Source organism: Mugil cephalus, chromosome 6, assembly GCF_022458985.1.
Source record: "Mugil cephalus isolate CIBA_MC_2020 chromosome 6, CIBA_Mcephalus_1.1, whole genome shotgun sequence".
In the NCBI taxonomy this organism is placed as follows: Eukaryota; Metazoa; Chordata; class Actinopteri; order Mugiliformes; family Mugilidae; genus Mugil; species Mugil cephalus.
The window spans coordinates 23,959,416-23,982,578 of NC_061775.1; the positions used below are offsets into that span (position 1 = coordinate 23,959,416).

General features: G+C 43.7%; 1 protein-coding gene across 2 annotated transcripts in view; it reads left to right on the forward strand.

Moving 5' to 3' along the window:
• Positions 1-22,403, forward strand: part of rabgap1l (RAB GTPase activating protein 1-like) — a 122,856-nt gene extending 100,453 nt beyond the window's left edge. For both annotated transcript variants that reach the window (XM_047586222.1, XM_047586223.1), the window contains exons 19-26: positions 2,515-2,643; positions 13,990-14,082; positions 16,439-16,549; positions 16,775-16,879; positions 17,846-17,929; positions 18,006-18,077; positions 18,806-19,006; positions 19,549-22,403. In XM_047586222.1, coding sequence (XP_047442178.1) covers positions 2,515-2,643; positions 13,990-14,082; positions 16,439-16,549; positions 16,775-16,879; positions 17,846-17,929; positions 18,006-18,077; positions 18,806-19,006; positions 19,549-19,713 — 960 coding nt within the window. In that variant the 3' untranslated portion in view covers positions 19,714-22,403. The remainder of the gene's footprint in view (positions 1-2,514; positions 2,644-13,989; positions 14,083-16,438; positions 16,550-16,774; positions 16,880-17,845; positions 17,930-18,005; positions 18,078-18,805; positions 19,007-19,548) is intronic.
• Positions 22,404-23,163: the final 760 nt, after the last annotated feature.

Genomic DNA, 23,163 nt, shown 5'->3' on the forward strand with positions numbered 1-23,163 from the left:
GACTCAGCATTATGCCGAAAGCAGCGTCGACACATAATTCTCTGACTGTGATTTTGTCGCACCCGGGAGCCGTTGCTGGCCTCTGACAGTGGCACAAGCTGAGTGGCCTCCACCAACACCTTGTCCACTTGTCGAAAACCTTGTGGCGGCCAAATGAACTGGATCGATTCTAGTGTTACAGGCCGTGGAAGCTAATGCTCTGTGTAGCTGCTGCTGTGTGTTTCTGTGAGGTTCTCTTCCCCAGCTGGCCCACCCAACATCGGGATTGTGGAAATATCAGCTTCTATTGGCAGAGGTCGGACACTTTGTTCACCAGGAAGTTAAACCCTCAAAACAAATCTCAGCTCCGCTCCACCTTCCTCCAGCTCTCCCCCAACAGCTGACAAACCCACTGGGGCTTTCAGACGACACGCTGGAGTCACCCACCGCCCTGGCCCCTGAGCGGGACCGTCCCTCTCCTTCACCCCGTCCCACCCCGCCTGCATCTCCTCCGCACTCCCCTCCGCCCTCTCCGCCCCCTCTGCCGGCCCTGTCGCCCCATCTGCCCCTTCCGTCGGTGCGCAGGGCGGTGGAGGATGGCGAGGGGACGGCGGAGGAGAGGGCCCACGGCAGCCAAGGCTCAGAAGACTCTTTCTGCAGGGTAATGGGACTCCTTGGGATGGGACATCGGCTCTTCGTCCCCAGGCTGCTGGCGGTGAGAGACGGGGGACGGGGGTGGATGAATAAACGAAACGGAGCACGTAGTGATGCTTGGTGATGGAAAGGACAACTGCTGTGGGTAGAGGAACAAGAAATCTCAGAAAAGTGGGAATTGTTGTGGCGATAACTTGCCTTTCGACCCTTGAACCCCTCAAATTTTCAGTACAGCTTGCAATTTCTGCATAAAAATTATTCAAAACTTCAGCAGAAAGCCCTAGAAACTAGAAAAGGAGAACCCAATCAAACACGTGCAACTATTTTAGTTTATTTGCATTTATTTATTCAAGAAGATTAATCATTTGTTCACACTTTGAGAACCTTTCAGTATCTGCTGTGACATAAACGAAACGTTTCCGGTAACTGCTGATCAGTGGTCTACTCCAGCTTGGGGGAATTTTAGCCCATTGTTCAAAATAAAACCACTTCAGTTCTGAGATGTTGGTGAGGTTCTTCTCGTGAACTGTTTCCTTCAGGTCCTTCCACAACGTTTCTGTTGGATTAAGGTCAGGACTTTGACGCGGCCGTTCCTAAACATTCATCTTGTTCTTCTTTAACTGTTCTTTTGGAGAACCACTTGCTCTCTTGGGCTCGTTGCCTCTGATTCAGCTCAGATGTCCTGACATTTTCTTTTAGAATTCACTGGTATAATTCAGAATTCAGTGGTCCATCAATGATAACAAGAATTCCTGGTCCAGATGAAGCAAAATGGGCCGAAACATGGATGAGATGACGTTCTGATGTATGAGTGCAGCTTCTTCTTTTAACCCATCCACAGAACATTTTCCCAATAGTCTTCTGACTTCACATTATGTTGATCAAAGTACAGACGGGTAAAAATGTTCTTTTTTGCAGAGCAGCGTCTTTGTCCGTGGTTGTTCAATGTTTTCCTGATGGTTGATTCATGAACATTAACAGCAGCATCAATGTGAGAGAGGCCTCTAGCTGCTTAGACGTCCTCATGGGTTCCTTAGTTACCTCTGATACTATTATTGGTCGACCACGTCTGTGCAGTGTAACAATAATCTTACAAGTTTTGAGTCATTTTTTTAATGGGCACAAAAAGTGGCACCGTATGTGTGCTGGTGGACGGCTAAAACTTTTATTAACAGTGCAGAGCTTGTCTGTCTACTGTTGGACACAAGTCCCAAAACTTTGAACATGAACATTCTTAGAGAGACTCCTTTAAATGCTAATTTAATGTTACTTTATAATTAGAAATGAAATGCGGCCCATCCAACCAACAGAAAAGACATTTGAATATCATACAGACACGTCATATTTGATCACTTATGCTCGTGATCGTTTCTTGTGTTTGTGCGTCTTTACGCCCACAAGATGGTGGTATTGACTCCTCCCTGCGCCGTCTCAACATCCAGTTAGAGATGCTCCTTCAAGCCGAATTAAATTAGATCCAGTATGACAGGGAACAGAACAGGAGGTTGAGGTGTGAACGGGAAGAGGAAGCTTCTGGTCTTCAATTACAGAGAAATGACTGTGGTTTGTTCTGGCTGAAAGGAAACATGATCTCTCTTCAAGAATCTATAATATAGATGGTCTTACAGTGAAAATCATTGAATGCATATTTGTCAATCGGGAAACTATGGTGTTAAAGTAAAATATGGTTCAGGTTTATAAAATCAATTAGGTCTGACACAGATCAACATTCAACAAGATGTCTAAAGCCTTGTGCCTGTCCTCTTATATGTATGAGTATAATGCACTGCATGTCTGACTTTTAATGACCCATTCCTTGTGTGCCTGTCTCCCCTGCCACCTCTTCCCCCTCTCCTCCCACCTCTTCATGTCTCCGTGCAGACGTCTAAGGAGGACCTCCTGCAGGCAGACTTTGAAGGGGCTCTCAAGTTCTTCAGAGTGCAGCTCCCTAAGCGATACAGAGCCGCAGAGAATGCCAGGAGGCTTATGGAGCAGGCCTGTAACATCAAGGTAAGGAAGCAGCTCTCAGACCAACGCACGTTTTCAGCTCTGGTCTAAGCACTTCATTCCCAAGTTTGCTTGTGTAGTAACGTGAGCAGTAAATTTTCTGTGCCTGGACCAAAGAGTTCCACTTAAATTCACCTGCAGCCAATAGGCCACCAGGTTATTTGTGTGAAAGGAAATAACTCTTCCTGCCAGCAGATGGCAGTAGTCCATAGTCCATCTTCAAAATTGAGAAAATAGTAGATGTGTAATTATTTGGGAAGCTGTGAAGCTTGGAGGAGCCTCAAGCTGCTGTATCGGTTGATCTGCAACTCAGCTTTGTCCTTTCGTGCACTTTTGTCACTTCTCTCTGCACCGATCAGGCATAACATTATGACCACCTTCCTAATTTTGTGTAGGTCTGTGCCTCCAAAACAGTTGTTGTTGTTGTTGTTGTTGTTGTTGTTGTTGTTGTTGTTGTTGTTGTTAATGGAGGCCTTTGAGTGTCATTGCTATGGGGTGGGGTCGTCTGGTCTGGTGTAGGTGGGTGCTACACATCTAAGTAACATCTACATGAATGAATGCCAGGTCCAAAAGTTTCCCAGCAGAACACTGAATTGTCATAAGATGATCAGTGTTATTTACTTTACTGTACTCTGTGGTCATAATGTTGTGGCTGATCGGTGTATGTGTTGTAATATTCGAACCCCTGACCTTCTGGTTGCAGCGTGAGGCTCGTCAGTAGTAAATGTGGATTAAGCAATCCTGGCTCTGAGACTGTGGCAACATCATCTCTGATGTGTATGTGTGTTTCTTTCAGTTCGTGTTTTATCATAATTTAGCATTTATGCTTCTTTTTACTCTGCGTGTAACGGGATCTGTATTGTATGTTTGTTCTTTATTTTTTTTCAATTTCAGTGTGAAAATATGTCGACTTCCACGAATTTCAGTCATAGTTTCCTTCAAACCTTACCAGTCTGTGTTCTCACACATTATCATCCTCCTGCTGACCTTAAAGACGCTTGCTGGCATTTTGGGAATTTGCTGAGGTCACCAGAGACCGAAAGCACAAGGCGGTGTATATAATATTGTGTGTGCGTGTGTGTCAGCAGTATGTGTTGTGATAGAGGAAGGAAAGAGTTGACAGAGAACGATGGCAGAGATAATCATCCTCCCTCCAACCGTCTCTTTTCTCTCAGTCTCTCAGCGTCTACATGCAGTTAATATTTTTACATTTTTACCAGTCTCTGCATGTGTTATCCAGGAAAGGCCTGGAGTTAGTGAGCAAACTGCAAACTAGTCGTGCGCTCGAGGCCATGTCGACAAGACACACGGCTCCGTGTGCTTCAGCTCATGTTTGGTGTGTTCCTGTGTTTTTCTACATACAGGAAATCCTGCAGCGTGGCTTACTGTTTATCTCTGGTGGTTCTCTGGTTATTTTGCACAATCCTGCAGCGGTACAACCTACTAGCATGAAAACACACTTTTTGTCAGTGTAAACATACAAGTTTGTGTAAGCCTCAACCAGAGACTTTAACCAAGCTGTTAAAGTAAATTAATTATTGACGTGTTTCTCAAAACACCCTGCATGGACACACCTTTGTTAATTAAACTTCTCCACTGTTTTATTCTTGTGTTGCTCGCGGTATATTCACTGTGAAAAGAAAGCACATGGGAAGAGACTGTGCAGGCAGGTAAAACAATAACAAAGTAGTCCGTCTCAAAGGACGACTTGGCCTCAGGACAAACAAACACTTAGTGTCTCGATCATAATTCCTCAGCGGTGTTTCACTCCCCGGCTTTTCCCTCGGTGTCCTCCCGTGTTTATTTTTCACACATTTATTTCTCTATGTTCTCTGAAACAAGGAATGTTTTTACTGCGCACATTTCTCAAACACAGGTGCTCACACACACTGATCGGGAATAACATTATGACCACCTTCCTGATATTTTCTTGTGCCTCCAGAACAGTTTTAACTGATCAGAGGGCCATTTTTAGGGGAGGGGCCTCCGTGGATCAGCCCACAGATACGTGGATCAGTTTAGGATCTAGTGAATTTGGAGGCCAGGTCAACACCTTGTGCATTTCTTCATATTTTTTTGAGTTGAGGTACGGCTGCTGTTATCATTGCTATAGGGTGTGGGCGTCTGGTCTGGTCTAGGTGGGTGGTACACGTCTAAGTAGTAACATCCACATGAATGAATACCAGGTCCAAACATTTCCCAGCAGAGCCAGACCAGATGTTATTTTCTTCTCCTGTCGGTGGTTTTAATGTTGTGGCTGATCGGTGTGTGATATCTACGATTTACACATCAAAACAATGTGTTTGTCTGAGGTTTTTTCTTTTTTCTTCCCCCCCACGCTATTTTTAAACCGGTCCCTCTTTTAGGTTTTTAAATAGAACACTCCCTGCGGATGTGGACTAAGTCAGAAGCGGATTAAGACAAAGAAAAAAAAAGAGGCTGATACTAATTTAAAAAAAAACGAGAGTCGTCGTCTGCTGTTTCTGTTTTCACCGTTATTGCCACTGATCACCGAGCTAATTTAAGGCTTGTTATATGTGGCACTGCACCCACGTCAGGTGAAATCATCGATCCATGCCTCGCGTGGTTATGCCACGTCATGTCACAAAGCCTCGCGGGACAGTTTGTCTCACGGCCCCCACCACAACTTGACATGTCGCCTTAGCCACCGTGTTCCTCTGCAACAGCTTTCCACCCGCAGCGTGTCAGAGCTGCAGCGGATTCACAAAATCCTGACAAAAAAAAAAAAAAAAAACAGAGGAAAGCAGTAAATCTTGACAATCGAGGGGCTGAAATATTCACGGAGTGGAGCAAATATCAAAAGATAAACTCATAAATACGCACAGTTCCCAGGTCGGTGGGTTTTACTTTCCAGGCTGCCTCGTTATTTCTCTCTCTCGTTAAAGTGACTAAAAGCTTCTTCGGATGAAGTAAAACTAAATTATATCATTGGCAAAAAACTTTTAGCTGATTCTCACACCGCAGCTGCTGAACATCTACTGTCCACTTAGCTACATGACAGGAAAATAGATTAAGGCAGCCTCACATTTACTTTCCTCCAACCGTCTTCGGTCCAAGCCGTGCTGCTTTCTTCTCACCCCCTCTTTTTCTTTTTTTTTTTTTAACATATTTTTCTCTGTCAACGTATAAATCGGATCAGCTGAACTCTGTAAGCTGCTTAAAACGGCGAAAGAATTCACTGGCACCTTGGCTTGATGAACACAACGGGAAGCGGGGTGGCTTAGCCTTTTCTGGGGATTATGGGAAGAGTTTGAATTTCTCAGCCTTCTTAAAACGTCCGTCGGACTGCAGCTGGGGTGATGACTTTTCGGGACATTATTAAAAAAAAAAAAGAAAAATGTCATATATTCGTTTGCTGCTCAGGGGTTGACTGATTAATCCAGTGTTTGCCAAATCCCTCCAACAGACAAGATGAACTTTAAGCGAAGGATGAAGACTTGCAAAGATCTTCAATTAGAAAGGGGAGAATTGCTGCGTAGCATAAGTCGGAGGTCATCTTAGTTTGACTGGAAACTTGGTTATTGATTCATCTCATCTGGTTTTTAGATGTCTAGCTTCTCAGGTACAGTAGCTAAGATGTAACAGTCGGGCTTTAGATGAATGTTTATATACTTAAATATATATTTTTGAACCTGGAATTCATTCGTGTGGATGTTTCTTAGATGTGTAGACCAGACCCATAGCAATGAGAATCCATGATGGTCGGAGCCACCCCTTAGTAGGATGCAGCCTGACACAGACACAAAAACATTTTAGGGCCAACTCAGACCAGAACAAGGTGTTGAAGTGATCAGGTATCTGTGGGATGATCCACAGAGGCCCCTCCCCTCGAAGGCCCCCCACTAACAACACTGTGTTACACCACAAGACAAACTCAGATGAGTCACAACTGTTTTGGAGTCACAAAAGAGACCTGCACAATATCAGGATGGTGAAGGTGGTCGTAATGTTTTGACTGATTGGTGTACTATGAAGCTCTATGGGAGTTTGGGGGGGGGGGGGGAGGGTACCAGATTGGTTTCTGTTCTCGGTTTATTCGGCTGAACCAGGTCAACCGTTGTGGTGGCTCTTAGACAAACATTTTTGAATCACAGGACGTCCCCAGGTGAAACTGATCCTTTGCAAACAGGAAACGGAGTCTTAGTAAAATGAGTTTTTCTGCACAAACCGCGACGCACCGAAATCTCAAAATATTCCCCTCGGTTCTTCATTCCAGCAGAGAGACATCATTGTCTGCTGGAAGACTTCAGGACTTAGAAGCCAGTGTTTCTGTTATCAGAAAGTCAGAAGGGCTCAACATAGTTTCCTTGTGTAAACCTCGAAGGAAACGTCTGCACAGTCTGACTGTTTACAGCAGGTTACCACACTTTGCAAAAAAAAAAAAAAAAACTTTAATTTCTTGCCATGGGCTCCAAATAATTGTTAGCATAGCAGAAAATGTGAGTCATTATTTTTGTCTTTTTTTTTTTCTTTTATCATTTGCTACCACAGTGTTGCCGGTCGTTGCCATGGAAACGTGTCTCCAGTCAGCGTGAGCTGCCTTTTTACGAGACTCTTTATTATTATTATCTAAATCCAAAATTAAGACCGGCCGAAATCTCTTTGTGGAACCGGCCGTTTAACGAGCAAACGGTTTATCTGAACTCAGCTGCTGTTATAAAATGTACTGAATTTAGCAACGCGCTGAGAGGGGAAAGTGGCCCCAGGTTTCCAGTTCCTCAAAAGATCCAATTCTGCGCATGGATCCACATGTAGTAAGAGAGATACGAAGGGATTAACGTGGAAGGAATCTGTCGAAGCGGTCGTCAGGTAGAGGTTAACTGGGGGTCCTCTGGGGGGGACAATAGAGCATTCAGGCGTCCTCCGGGGACACCCTTCGCTTTCAGCTGCTTTCACTTCACTTTGTGAGTTTTGCCGTTAGAACAATGTGCGAATGTGAACGACAAGTCACTGTGGTTAATCTAACAACTTCCTTCCTATCGCCGTTAACCTCGCGCGCGCGCTCACAAATACACACCCTGATGCACACCAGCGCGTGCTCATGGCTTTATCTTTATTTTTACTACAAGCTGTAGCAAACAAAAAGAGAAGAGAGAGAGAATGCAACCTGAAGAGAAAAAAAAAAGAGTGAGATTAAGAGGGGGAGGTACAAAGTCGTACTCGCTCACTGGAAAGGAAGAAAAAGCAAACTCATCCTCCCTTGTCACACACTTCTAGCGTTACAGAGAGGGAGAGACAAACAGGTGTGTTGTGCTGCCTTGTGGCCCCCCTCCTCCTCTTGTCTTTCCTCCTCCTCCTCCTCTTCCTCCTCCTCTCGGTGGGTGGGGCTCAGCTCCTGAGAGGCTCTTGACGGCAGCCGGTCGCCTCCTCCTCCGGCTCTCAGTCAGAAACAAAAACCTGTCAGCTGCACTCCTCTCCTCTCCTCTCCTCTCCTCTCCTTCTCCTCTCCTTCTCCTCCACCACTTCCACCTCCTTCCTGCCCTCCTCTTTGCTGCTGGAGGCGAGCGGAGGGGGCCAAGATGATGCAGGAGGTGTCCATCATGGTGGCGTACGACGCTCATGTGGTTGATCGGCCGGGCGAGGAGGACACCTTGGCTCGCTTGGTCGCTCACTCCAGACCCCTGCGGACCCCCAGACCGGTGGTAGGTCTGTTCTCGCGTCGTTTAGTTTCCTTTGTCGGTGTCTTTTCCTGCTTCCTTCACCCACTGGCTGCTTCACCTGCTCCTTTTCTCGTCTTTATGTATCTCTTTTCGTTCGTAAATAAGAGGCAGGTTTAGTTTATGCTTCTCTCCATGAGGTTGTGTGTGTGTGTGTGTGTTGCGTTCCATCTGAAAGCCCGTCCGATGTTTGAGGTTACTGAGCCGTGTCAGCCGCTCCACGCTAGAGCTCGTTTGCGGCCGTCAGTTTGTTTCAATTACTCACGTAAAGTTGGAATCAATGGAGACCTTGTGCTTCTTGTTTGTGTTTCCCTCACAAGGGTAATTGAATTCTTTGACCTAGTTTTTCCTCTAATGTCCAGTTGGTGTTGTCCTTGTTTCAGCGTTCACACTCACCCTTGTCCATGCACGCACACACTCATGCTGTTACTCTTCTCTCTTCACGTATAATATATGTATAACAGTACAGTTTGTCGTTTTGGCTTGGAGGTTTGGGACCAAATCCATTTTCTGCTGCAAGGGATTCAGGTCAGGAATCTAAAAGTGGACCTGGTGCCATTTTCCTGCAGCACCAGGCCTCTTTAATAGTATTTTCCTGACTCGGACTTCGGACCCTCTGTTCTTAAACTGGCCTCCGATGTTCACACTGGAAGCTTTGGGAAGCAAGCGTGAAGGCTGATGATGCACACGTGTGGTGTGTAGTCCATGTGTGTTACTGGGTAGAAGCTAAACGTGGAGACTTGTGCATGCTTGTTGAAGTTTTTGTTTTGTTTTTTGCAGCGAGAGTAACGAAGAATGTTGATGAGAATTTAAAAGGAATATCAGATACATTTTTTTAAAACAAAAAAGGAATTTATATGTGTAATGTATTTCCTTACGTCAAAAAATGTGTCAAAGAGAATGGAATTAAGGAGCTGGAGATCGTGTCTGATTGTAGCTTTACCAGAGCTGTGTGTTTGAATAAAGGCCTCGCCTCTCACAGGTGAGCCAGCCCCAGTTTAAGGTTGCGTTTCATTACACAGTCACGCTGCAATGTTTGTGTGTTTTATGGGTGTTGGAGAGCGGAGGCTTGAATAATCGGCAGCGAGACCTCTGAGCTCACCTCTTGAGAAACGCCAAACATCCACATTCACGTTTTCTTTTGAGTCATTTTAGGCTTTGTTTGTGGAGTCGAGTGGTGTTATATGAAACGACAACCCGGCTATGATCCTGTGGTTTCTAGTAAATATAAAAGACCCATGTACCTAATTTGCGAACTAAACCTCAAGAAGGGGAAGAAGTGACTTTGTGGTAGTTTTGCTAATATGCAGGAATCAATGTATAAACCATTGAATCACATACAGGAAGCTTGGAAAATATGACAGACTCTGTAGGAAACTTTTTGATTGAATGAAATGAGTTCACAACAGAAGATGAAACGCCAACAGAGAGAATGAGAGGAGGGTTTAAAACGGCAAATCTGGAGGTGTGAACTCGAGTCATTCTCATCCTCTCACTCCTTCAGCGAACCTTGAGGGCATTAATAACGGAGGCCCGTTCCATGCACAGAAGTTTCAGCGTGCAGACAAGTGGGCGATAGAGGGAAGTTTTAAATATTGTGTTGTCATGCTGAGTGTTAACTAAGCTGACAAGAAGAAGCCACATCAACTTAATCAGATGTTCACAGGGAGGGCCGGTAAGTTCCAATTTCACCGTGCGAAACACAAGCTGCATAATCGTAGGTTAACTGCAGCATCCAGCGGAGAATGACAAAAACTATCTATCGGCCCCATCTCTGAACCAAGATCAGGTGTACAATTGTAGGATAAACATAGGTCTTTACAGGTTTTTGGAGACGAATAATAAAACGGTCAAATTAAGCATGGTGTCTGCATACACGCTTACAAGATTTTGGATGGAGATGTTTTATGATTTACTCCCTATGTAGACTTGCCCCGACATATTTAATCAGAACAACTGTGTGTCGTCCGCAAAAGTGCTGAATACATCATACATGTTCTCGATTAAAAACAAACTCACTACAAGCTACTGCGTTTTGGTAAAACTGGAGATCTGTGAAGGAACTCAGCCAGAAACTAATCTGGTTTAATTACTTGGTTCAGTACCCGCTCTGCAACACAAAAAGCTTCAGTTACATCTAGGCCCCTCCCCCTCTGCATGGCTTAATAATACGCAGGTCAGGCATAGCATTATGACCACCTTCCTAATAGTGTGTAGGTCTCACTTGTGCCTCCTAAACAGTTGTGACTTGTCAGAGAATGGACATGGGCCTTCTGAGGGCGTCCTGTGGTATCTGGAAGAAGAAAGTTGTTAGTGGGGGGGCCTTCGGGTCCTTTTTGTTGAGAGGAGGGGCCTCTGTGGATCATCCCACAGATACTTGGTCAGTTTGGGATCTAGTGAACACCTTGTGCTGTTCGTTATGTTGTTTGAGGTGTTCCTAAAGGGTTTTTGTGTGTGTGTGCTTGTGTCAGGAGTGTCATTGCTATGGGGTAGTGGGGGTGCTTGGTCTGATTTAGGTGGGTGCTACATGTCTAAGTAGTAACATCCACATGAATGAATGCCAAAGGTCTGAGGTCAAAAAGTTTCCCAGCAGAACATTGAATTTTCACAAGATGGTTCGGTGTTATTTGCTTCTCCTGCCAGTGGTCATAATGTTGTGGCTGATTGGTGAATGGTGAATATTTGCATTTAAACGTAGAAAACACAAATTCCACTTTGAGAGTAATGTGTATTATTCGTATTTGGAACCAATCTTGTAACCCCGCTGCCTGCGGGGGAACACCACGTTCACTCTGTCTGCGTTGGTTTGTTACAATAAAGCGATTATTAACCAGCCGGCAGAGACCAAGCTGCTCTTTCTTCCCACACAGATAACAACAGAATGGATCCGAGTCCTGTTATCTGCTGGGGAATTGTGTGTCAGATAGATTACAGCGATGACGTTGATGCACCTCAGCGGTTCCCGGGATCATAAAAGTCGAGGTTTTCTCCCGGACAATTAGTCTGCGCTTTTTCCGCCTCATCTGTTTATTTATTCATGAAGGAAATCTGCTGTGGAGTGCTCTGGGTTTTAGTTTGTTTACTGGGACTATTTATTTACTGGGTTTATTTCATTTCTGTCATGCAGACACATATTCTCGCGTCATGTTCGGGTGTTTTATTTGTTTTATACAGAGAAGAGGAAGAGCAAAACAAGTTCAACATGGATTATGAATCATGGCTGTGATGGTAACGTGTGAACAGGAGGTACCATTTATCATTAATGTGGCACATCTGTAGACGCCATGCTGAGACGCACTGAAGAGGCAGATGAGCTTCATTTAAAGTTAAACAGGAAGGAAGAATATCTATTGACGTTTCAGCAAAAGGAAGAATCAATTTGTCACACCATTATTTTTAACGCTGCAGAAAACAATATGACTGAAGGTGAAGGAAATTAAAGCTTGAAATAGATAGTGGTACTGTAAAGGCAAACGGGGTTTGTCTTGTTGCACACAAGTTTTTTTTTTTTTTATTATTGTTTCTAGTTTGTTGGGAGTTTAGTTTAAATTAGTACTTTATGAAATGAGAGTTCGTCCTTTTTCTTGTATTTTTTTATTCGAATCTTTGAGTCCCTTCACCTGGTTTCACACAAACACACACGTGCCGGTCTCAGAGGAGGGGTCATGTGACTGAGACCGACCTGGAATCCCCAGCCCCGATGGTGGGCGCCATGGCAACGCTGTTTCCACACAGGGGAGATAACACGACCGCACACCTGAGGCAGACGCACAGTGGGAGCAGTGGAAGATATCAAAGCTGCTTCGCACTTCACTGCTGCTACGGTGTCTCAGTCTTTAAATGAGATGAGTTTTAGCACGGCTGCAAAATTAAAAATTAAAAATTAAAAAACGATAAACAGAAAAGTGCATTTCTACACCGATCGGGCACAACATTATGACCACCTTCCTAATATTGCATAGGTCGCTCTTGTGCCTCCAAAACAGTTTTTGACTCATCAGAGAATGGACATGGTGGAAACAGAAAGCTGTTTTTTTTTTGGGGGGGGGGGGGTAATGTTGTGGCTGATACCACAATGTTTGCAACAACATACACAGGGGCAGAACAATAACAAGAATAAATAAAGAGTGGGCTGTGTAAAAGATAAAAAATAACTAACAATATGCAAGTACTGGTATATATACAAAGGTTGTACACAGCACAGAGTAAGTAGTGAATGGTGAGAGTGTTGGACCTTGACGAGTACTAATATTGCACATATTACCAGTGTACATTACACAGCCAAACAGCAGCCGGAAGGAAAGACCTCAACTTTTGAAATTGTAAAAAAATTACACAAGGAAGTTACAGATTACGAATGAGTGATTTCATGTGTGTTTATCATGTTAACGAGATACATATCTCAGACAGTATGTCGTTCTCTGCAGGCCGGGCCGAATGTTGTTTATAGAATGACATTAGTCATCTCGCTCATTAACTCATGTCCACATCAGAGATCAGGCCAACAGTGTGTCTGTGCGTCATCTCAGCCTCTGCTGAGTTTCACCTCTGGAGGAAACGTTGGGTCATGTGGCTCGCTTTTTTTCACTCGCACTGTGGGTCTCGTACGATCGTCATGTTCAGTGAAGCACATGTTGAGAACGGCACATACTGGACGTTAATGCAGATAAAGCAGATTGCGCAAGAGAAGCTGTACGCGGTACAACTACAACACCACAGAGCTTCAGTTAATATTCAGAGCAGGTGTAGTATGACCTACAATGCACATTGTGGTATTTTTCAAAATTGTGAATGTGTCACAGTATTTTTTATTTATTTTTTTTCCATATATAATCACGTGTTCACAACATCTTCTACTGGTTGAGAGAGGAATTAATACAGTATTGACTAAGGGTGGATTATTTTACTGATGAATAATAATAATAAAACAATTAAATGTTATCAAGATGCAATGAAAAAACAGGGACAATTACGGTTTAATTTATTCTGACATATTGATTCGTATTTAAACATATTTAAACTGCTGTGTCTGTGATGTCAATAGCGACCGGCTACCGTAATAATTGTAGTCTGCGCGCAACATTTTTGTCCTCGTTCATAAAAAGCTAAAATTGGGGATTTTTTCGGGGACAGCTTTAGCCGGGGGACAGGTCATCTAAAACAGGGACTGTCCCCAGACGTCAGGGACATCTGGTCATCCTAAAAACATCTTCACCTTGCAGTGATGCAGTCGCACCATACATATTTAAAGCACTACGTTGAAAATGTCTTGCGGCGCAGGGTTCCGACCGCTGGGTAATCAGATACATGGGCATGCCACTACGTTAAAAATTCATACCATAACTGAAAAAAAATAAAATCCGGTATTCGGTATGAACCGGTGTACCGCCCAGCCTTGAGTTATAGTTACATTCTAACTTTTATATTGTGGTTGCTGAGTGATGGATGTTGTTCGAGCGTTTCTGACACCTGCAGCCGACCTCCTTCTCCTCTGATGAGGCGTCAGTTGTGACGCAGGTGTTTGATAGCGAGGACCCCTTGGTTCCCTGTTTCTTCTTTCTGTCTCTCAGTCACAACAACAACTGGGATGGGCTCAGATTTTTATCGAGGCACGCTGCGCAACGATTACAGCCGAATAACAACGTCAACAACTCTGCTGCTTGTTTTTCAGGTTCCGACCAAAAAGCTGAAGAAGTTTGAGAAGGAGTACCAGACGCTGAGAGAGAGTCAGCTGCAGCAAGAGGACCCCATCGACCGATACCAGGTTCGTCACACAGTAAAGTGTCTTTCATATCATTTTATTCATCCTTCCAGGTGTGGCCCTGGTTTGTTTTGCAGTCATATCCAGTGTTCGTGTGAGATCGAAGAGATGATTTTTTATCTTTTGTAGGTTTTGAAATAACTGAAATGGCAGGAAAGTTTTTGTCTGTTTAGGTTTGTAGCAAAGATGCAAAATTCAAGCACCTTTTTTTTTTTTTTTTGTTAATATCAAATGTGAGTCTAAGATTAGAATGTGACTTAAAATGTGACTTTTCTCACGCCTCTTGACTTTTATCATCCTTGATTCAAACGTCTCTTGTTTGTTTTTGTAGCCGTAGCTGTCAGGGTGTCGATGTTAGAGAGGTGAAGCTTATCTTATCTCTTCTTCTGGAGATAAAAACAGACGTGATGTAAGGGGGATATTTAAAGAATCAAAATCTGCTCCAGTTTTACAAGTTTTCTTTTTTCCTCCTCCTACTTTAAATCTGCCACTGTTGTTTTTGAAAAAACATTTTTCCATCTTCAGTCATTTTATTAAATTAATGAGACAAAAAACAGGCGGACTGTTTGTCTGAGGCACTTCGCAGGTTGCTTGTTCGGCATCTCGCCACAGTTATTTTGCATCCGTGCTTCTGAAACTGACTCCATGATGTTCCTGAGGGTTGCTCTGATGTTTGTGGTCGTCACGCTGCAGGAAAGAAAACTGGGACCTCCCTGATGGTCTCACGTGATGGATTACTAAATGCTGTAGTCGTTTTTCCCCAAAGGCAGAATGACATTTAAGCTGCTGCTTCTGGAGGAAAGGAAGGAAGAGTTTTCTTGTAGATAAGATGCTGGACTAGAGCCAGCTCTTCTGTAAACAGTGGGAAGACTTTGAAAGAAAAAAAATTAGTTGCTGCTTGAACTGGCATCACGTATATGTTTCTATTTTTGATGTTTTATATTTAAACACACTAGTTTACTATGTTTTCATGCTCCAGCTTTAGGTCCATGTGCTCTTTGTGTCGTATTGTTTGTAGCATGTGTTCTTTGTCTCGTTTGCTTTGTGCGTGTGGAATTTATGTGCAGCTTGTCCCGGAGTACTTTTCCTTGTATTATTTTGATATGAATCAGGACACAAAGTAAAACCATGAGTGAAAGGAAAAAAACGAGAGGGAGAGAGGGACAGAGAGGGAGAGGGGGAGTTCTGGAGTGCTGGGAAGTGCCGGACACTGAGAGGAAAAAGGAAACTCTTGTCAGGATCATGCGTTGAAGTTTAGTCTGTGCTCCGAGGCTCTGTATCAAGACGTCTTTGTGCCTGTGGACAGGAGCTCGGTAAGCTGCCTCCCCTCCACTGAAAGACTTTTTAATTTCTTCTCCAGTTTCTGATTTCTTCTATTCTATTCTGATGTGATTAATCCTGGAGATTTCACTTTTGTCAGGTTGGTTTGAGTTGCATGACGCAGCTGGAGGTTTTCATGTTCACTCTTGAGACGGCTGAAGCAGAGATGGTGCCGGTCTTTTAGTTCTTCTTCAGGAAGTGATTCATTTAATCTGATTATATAGGCTGCATTCAATCCATTCATGCTAATGTGTGTCTGCATATGTAACGATCAGGCATAAGATTATGACCACTCTCCTAATATTGTGTAGGTCTCCCTTGTCATCAGAGAATGCACATGTTCCTTCTGAGGGGGTCCTGTTGTGTCTGGAAACAGGATGTTGTTAGTGGGGGGGGGGGGCTTTGGGTCCTACTGGTTCAGGGGAGGGGCCTCTATGGATCATCCCACAGATACTTCGGGGTCTAGTGAACTTTGAGGCCAGGTCAACACCTTGTGTTGTTTTTAATGTTTTTTGAGTTGCTGCCTCCTACTGGGGGTGACTGCTGCCATCAAGGAGAGTCATTGCTATGGGGTGGGGGGTGCTTGGTCTGGTCTAGATGAGTGGTACATGTCTAAGTAGCGTCCATCTAAATGCAAGGTTTTTTTAACTTCTCCTCTCAGTGGTTTTAATGTTGTGGCTGATCAGTGTGTGTACTCTATGAGGCTTAATTACGAGAGGAGTCATGAAGTGGCAGGATATCAGGGTCAGGTGACCTCTCACAAACACGACAACTGTTTCGTCCCATCGAGGAATGGCCGTCATGTGAGTGTGGGCGGACTAAAAGTCATGAGACTGCACTGATAGTGTGTGTGTGTGTGTGTGTGTCTGTGTTTGTGTGTGTGTGTGTGTTTGTGTGTGTGTAGGCTGGAGTAGACTCATTAATTCTTAATTTCCTATGTTTGAGAAAGTTTCTGGACATGTGACGGTGATGAACGAATGCGGATGCGTGTTAAAAACGCTACTTGGTTCTGAGACTTTGCTTGCTGTGCCATGTGCAGAGGGAGAACCGGCGTCTCCAGGAAGCCAGCATGAGACTGGAACAGGAAAACGACGACCTGGCACACGAACTGGTCACCAGTAAGATCGCGCTGCGGAACGACCTCGACCAGGTAATCCAGCACCGACATGAGGAACGTTCTGAAACATATAAGTGTCTCAGTAGCATGTATAGATTGATAAAAAAATATATATATATCATAATTCAGTAGATGAATGTTGGATTTATGTGGGTCTATTTTCATGTCATAAATCCGTGCATATTTGTGCCTCTCCTGAATATGATTTCGCTCTAAACTTGTGGATTTTTTCTTACTTAAATGAATCCATGTCTCTAGGCGGAAGACAAAGCCGATGTTCTGAACAAAGAGCTGCTGACGACCAAGCAGCGTCTGGTGGAGACCGAGGAGGAAAAGAGACGACAGGAAGAAGAGACGGCTCAGGTAACGTCAGCCCTCGTTAAGATCAGCCTTAACGAGCTGCGACAAGACTTTTTTTATTTTAAATTCCAATCAGTTCAACGCAACTGGCTGCCAGTTACTTTAATCAGCGTCTGTCTGTGACTACAGCTCGTTACATACTCTGCCAGAAGTGGAAATTTGTTCTTGTACGTCACGAGAAACTCAAGTGCCAAACTCCAAGGAAGTCGTCATAGGGTCTTCCCACTACAGTCCACATCGCTCGCACTAAGCAAGCAGATGTCGGATCACGTCGTTCGTTCAGTTTGCACCCGCACACATTATGATTATCTCCACCCAGGACAGATAACCGGTCGCACTGCGAATATTAGCACCTAGGAGCTCACAGAGGGGCCGCTAGCATTTCCTCTTCTCTGCATTAACCACGCCCACTGACCAATCACAGAGTAGTAACTAGACACCACATGAGAAAAAAGTTCTTCCCGGTCGATGTGTCAAGAACAAGCTGCGAGAATTCACAAAAACAAACGGGAAAATAAATGCATCCTGAAGACTCCTATTTCACTAGAACCTAAGACATAGTTAAAGAGAAAGAAACTGAACTAAAGGTGCAGAAAATCCAACCGGGAATTGTGATTGTAAACAGTCTACCATCCATTCACCTCTGTGCTGGTGGTGTAAAATTGTGGAATAAACTACACGAGGACACAAAACTGTGCATTAAATTAAAACTATTTAAAAATAAATGTAAACAGAAATAAATCCACATTATATTTAGTTAGTCTGTTTATGAACAGGGCTTTAATTCATATTAAAGTAATATATATACTGTTTGTTTTTGTGCTTGTGCTTGTTTGAGACGAATAAAAATCAAATCACAATCTCACTGCGTACGAGTGCAGCATAATATTTTGTGTAGATATTATTGAGCTCATCCACCTCATAAACCGAACATTTAATTACTTTGTCGCCTTGTTCTTTCTCCTCCAGCTGAAGGAAGTTTTCAGGAGGGAGCTGGAAAAAGCCGAGCAGGAGATCAAGAAAACCACTGCGATCATAGCCGAGTACAAACAGGTACCGGTTCTTTTACCCCCCGGCTTGAATTCGGAGAGTCGGTCGCCTCTTACCCAGCTTCCTCTCTGTGTTTCAGATCTGCTCCCAGTTGAGCACCAGGCTGGAAAAACAGCAGGCAGCGACAAAAGAGGAGCTGGACATCGTCAGGGTGAGATCACGCCGCTGATACTTATCAAGCAGCCGGTGCAAGTTGTGAGACGTAGCATCAGAGAACAAAGCATAATTCATTAGCGTGCTCTCACATCAGGCAGACGGACACGCCCACCTTATCGCATCCACGAGGAAACTTATTGCACAAATAATCCACCACGACTCGTTTTTTAGCCCTCGTCAAACATGCGGTGTTGTTTTTTTTGTGGGTGTGGTGGAGCACCACCTCGAGCCAAGACAGAGGACGTGATTTCTTTCTCAATTTACTTTGTGTGGCAAGAGCACATAAAGCAAGGAGGGACAATTCAGTCAGGAGAGACTAGCGGTGATTTCCAGGCTTTAGTGAGCCTACAACGTTGTTGGATGTCGCACAAAACTAAGCAACAGTGCTGCATCAAATAGAGCATAGGTCTTCAACAGGACCCCTAGGGGATCCACGAAGGTACTGCAGGGGGAGCGGAAAATCTTTGGTTGATTATACATTTTGTAAATATATATATATTTTTTTGCAATTTAAAAAATATTAAATGTGGTGTGTATATATATATATATATATATATATATATATATATAGTCCCCTCACAAAGATGAAACACTGAATGAATAAAAATATTTTGGCTTCAAGTCTTGTTTTCCTGCTCTAATGTTTGTGGCAGAGACACCAGCGCTTATTCTTATATTTTGTGATGTCATGTTCATATATTCTCCTCTCCTGTCCCTGCGCAGAATAAAGTGATGGGCTGCGACCACTGCCGGGACCTGTTCGGCACCCTGGGCTCCCTCCAGGCCTCGTCCCCCGGCAGCGACCGGACCTCCAACGAGCCGCTGGACGAGGAGAAGGACGGGCTGAAGGAGCAGCTGAGACAGATGGAGCTGGAGCTGGCGCAGACCAAGCTGCAGCTGGTCGAGGCCAAGTGTCGCATCCAGGTCAGCGGCAGCGCGGGCCGATGATTAGCATCGGGGTGTTCTACCGGGGCCAAGGAGCAGATTTAATAAGTGTCATAAAGAAAAAGAAAAAAAAGAATATTTAATTTTACAGAAATGACGTAATGTTTGTAAACGAATATTCATTTATAGCTTGTTAGCGTGCTAACATTTGTTAATTAGCATTAAATCCAGCTGATGTTGGAGGGTTTGGATGAATTCAATTCAATTTTATTTATATAGCATCAATAATAGTTAAATTAAATAAAATGTTGACCTGATGAAAGGTTATATGGATGGAAGCTCCAAATTTAAGACATTTAGGTTAAAATCTTAAACTATCAGTGACTTTAGCTGCATATCCTTCCTCTGGTGTCTCTAGGTGACACTTCATAAAGATTTACTCTGCAGGGGTCATATTAAACAGAATCATGTGCTGTATGATTGCAGCATCATGGCCTGTGTGTGTTCTAAGCTGAACACCGTGCTCCTCCTCCGTGCTCCCCCCTCTGAATGAGTCCTGGTCCTTTTTTGTTTCTCCGCAGGAGCTCGAGCATCAGCGGGGAGTCCTGATGAACGAGATCCAGGCCGCCAAGAACTCATGGTTCAGCAAGACCCTGGGCTCTCTGAAGAGCTCCGCGTCCTCCTCCTCCTCCTCCTCCAGCTCTACGTCCCAGACCCCGTCCTCTCCAAAGGAAGGAGCAGCCTAGATGACCCCCGACCCCCCCACCCCCACCCTCCACCCCACCATCATTCCGATTCTTTCCCTTGCAGGATGCACACTAGAGCTGAAGAAACAACCGGCTGAAGAATGCAGTATTCCTTTTTCCTGCAGGTGGCTTAATGGCGCTCCCTGGCTTTCTGGACTGCAAATATCTGAAAGGATGTAGAAGAAGAAGAAGAAGAAGAAGAAGAAGAAGAAGAAGGCGGGGCCCTGACCAGCCTCCTGTCTCTGAGTGAACTGTAAAGAGTCTTTTGACTTTCTCCGCTTCACAGGTGATGAGACGGGTGAGGGTGAAGCATCAGTGAGGCCTGATGTGGGTTTTAAGTTCAGGTTGATGCTGACTGCTGAGCGTCAGTAATGGGATCTGTCTTCTAGGTCACTTAGCGCCACCCTGTGGCGTGACGCGGCAACCGCAGGGATGCTGTCGGTTTGTGAAATTAGAATTAAATCTGAATTCAGTCTCACTATTAAGACAATATTTTTATTGATACTAGTACAAGTACATCACAGAGGTATGACAATGTTATCACATAAAAATATATCAGCGCAGCAACGCTCCAGCTCTCTGAAAAAGGAATACTGCATAAAAGAGTCTTAAATGAGAACAAAGCAAAGTGGTATTCTTTATAGTAATATAACGTAAACCATGTTGTCATATAAATATGTATAACTAATTGTTGATTTTTTTTTTTTTTTAATAATCTTGTACAGTTCTTTAAGAGAAGAAGAAAAATAACACGAGGAAAAGCTCTTTCATTTCTTTTCTACTGTTTGGAAGTTGAATGTCATCTCTTTAGATGTTAACGTAAGCACAGTGTGTGATCGATCGTGTCCAGTCCAAACGCTGAACAGCCAAAGTGACAACCTGCAGAACAGTTTTTGTTTGTTTTATCCCAGTTCCTGCCTGTAAGAAATACTTTAACAGTTTCTTTGTTTTTTTCATGCAGCAGGAGTCAGATTATGAAGCTATTCTAGCCCGTCCTTCTAACACTTTTAATGATTCCGTGTAAATCATAGTTAACATTTACGCGAGGCTTGAAGTAAGTTGCTGCGCACGTCAGAGTCACTTCAAGCATTCAAAGTAGATTTAAACCTCAAAACTGCATTTTTTATTTTTCTAATTTGTCAGATGTGTTGGTCTTGTTTTAAGAGAACATTTTAGTTGTCTCGTTTGCTCACAGGCGGAGTAAATAAAGGAGCGTGTCAGTCTCGCAAACTTCACCATAGATACTAGAGTAAGTGCTTTAACCTTGGTATTTATACCTTATATCACAATGTAAGCTCTAAAGTACCTGACAAATAGCACAAGTCATCCCTTAAACCGACATCATTTCGTTAAGAAGCAAGATTAAGCCGTAATACTGCGTCGCCAGACGGCCCGAGGAGGCGTTTGCACAACTGTGCCAACACCCTCCTTGTTGCATGAAAACTATTTACTCCTTTATTAACTCTTTACGCAATGAACATCAGAATCTCCTGTGTCTATGGTGGACGGTTGACTCTGAAGCTATGTACAGTCTTAAACACTGCAGGGTTGTTGTTTTTTTACTTTATTTTTAGCAGGATGATTCCACATTCAGAATAAACATAATGCTTGTTAGCCGCCTGCTTGACAAATACAAAGGACACAAGGTTTGAGTTTTGTTGATGTAAACATTTAGCCCAGAAAAGGTCATTCTGTAGCATTAAAGCTCGTTAGCGTAGTTGTGTTAACGGGTAGAAAGCTGCAGTGTAGGTGCCAATCTCCCTCCTTTATTCCCCAGTCTGGTTGACACTGAACTCAGCCTTTGGACTCGGACCAATCCCTTGTTTTGTTTTTGTATGTTTGCGCGCGCGTGCGTGTGTGTGTGTGTGAATACGTGTGTGTGTTCTGCACTGTAACCGATGTGGTTGAAGTGGAACTGTTTCTTCTTCACGTGGCTGCCTTTTTCTGTCGATGACTGAAGCAGTTGGCTTGACCGGAGAAAAGCCATGTGACTGTTTCGAGAGCATCAGCTGTGCCATAAGAGCCTCACCTCTGCTCCCTCTTTCCACTGGTCTTCCTCTGAGCTCCCAACAGTCTGCAACAAACCTCACCCGTCGTTTAGAAGAGTCAGCCGGATGTCATGTTCACACCCCCCCCCCTCCGCCGCCGCCCCCCTCGCAGTGCTGCCGCCGTCCTCTGGCTGTGGCCGACTCAAGTGGAGGAAATGCATCAGTGTCTTGAAGAGGGGGAGAACAGAAGTTGACGGACTGAGTGTCACACTGCGTTTCCTGGACGTTCCTCCTTCACCGTCGCGCATCGTTCTTGTTGGTCAGTGTGTGAAAGCTGTACAACCAGTTCAATGTTAACTGTGGCCAAGTCAAAGACGACTCTCATTTATTATGTGCACTAACCACGGCATTGATATTTTAAACACTATTTCGAGATGTGTTTGTTTAGAGTTTTTTTTTTTTTTTTTTTTATTGTCGCTGAGAGGCCAGCTGCCAATTTATAATCCACTCTAATCCAGTTGATTTTAATGATGCAAATACAGGCGGTGAGTCAGATTACAGCTGTAATGTGTGCGTCGTGTAGTTTACAGTTTGTTGTAACACCACAGGGAGGGACGGCTCCTCAGCGGGACCCACTCCCATCACTGTTCGCTGTACAGTTACTGTCTGAGCTGCATTAATAAATTTCAGTTTTTATGTTCATTCGCTTTGAGCTTTAATTGTTTATCGGCTTTGACAACAAATGACACCAGACATATTTTTTTACTGTTTCAAATCACATCCAAAAGTAAAAGAGACATTTCTACTTATGACTAAAAAACTAAATTAAAAAGTAAGAGGCACAACTTTCTATCAAATATCGTTTCGTCTAGACAAACAAAATAAGTGGCTGTACACAGGATGGATAATTATTATAATAATAATGTGTTTTAAAGATAAGATAGTGATACCATAACAATAATCATAATGTAACAGAACTTATATTTTAATCAACCACAGACAATAAAGGAGAAGTTTTAGGTACATTAAGTTACTGAAAGATGGGGATGGGCAGCCAGATGTGTAATAATTATCATTATTGTGCAAAAATATCCCCATCAGTGCAATCAATGATTCCAAAAAACCCATAATGTACGATAATGTGATCGTACATTATCTATGGTCTGTTGTATTGTAGATTCTGGTGTGATAATTTATCATTTCCCATCTGGCAACACAGGGGGCGGGGCTTACTTGGAGGCCCACAGGAACTGCTTGTTAGCTAAGCTAACACTGACAGAGGACATGCAGCTTCTCTTCACTTTGTTTTTGACAAGAAAGTGCGAGTTCTTATCTGAATTTGTACGGTTAACATTTATCGGTGGGACCAGATTGGCCGACTGCTACGCAATAACACAATGGATGGGAACCAAGCTTGTGTCCTAAGGAGAAAATGAGGACATATAAATCTTTAGATGCCTGT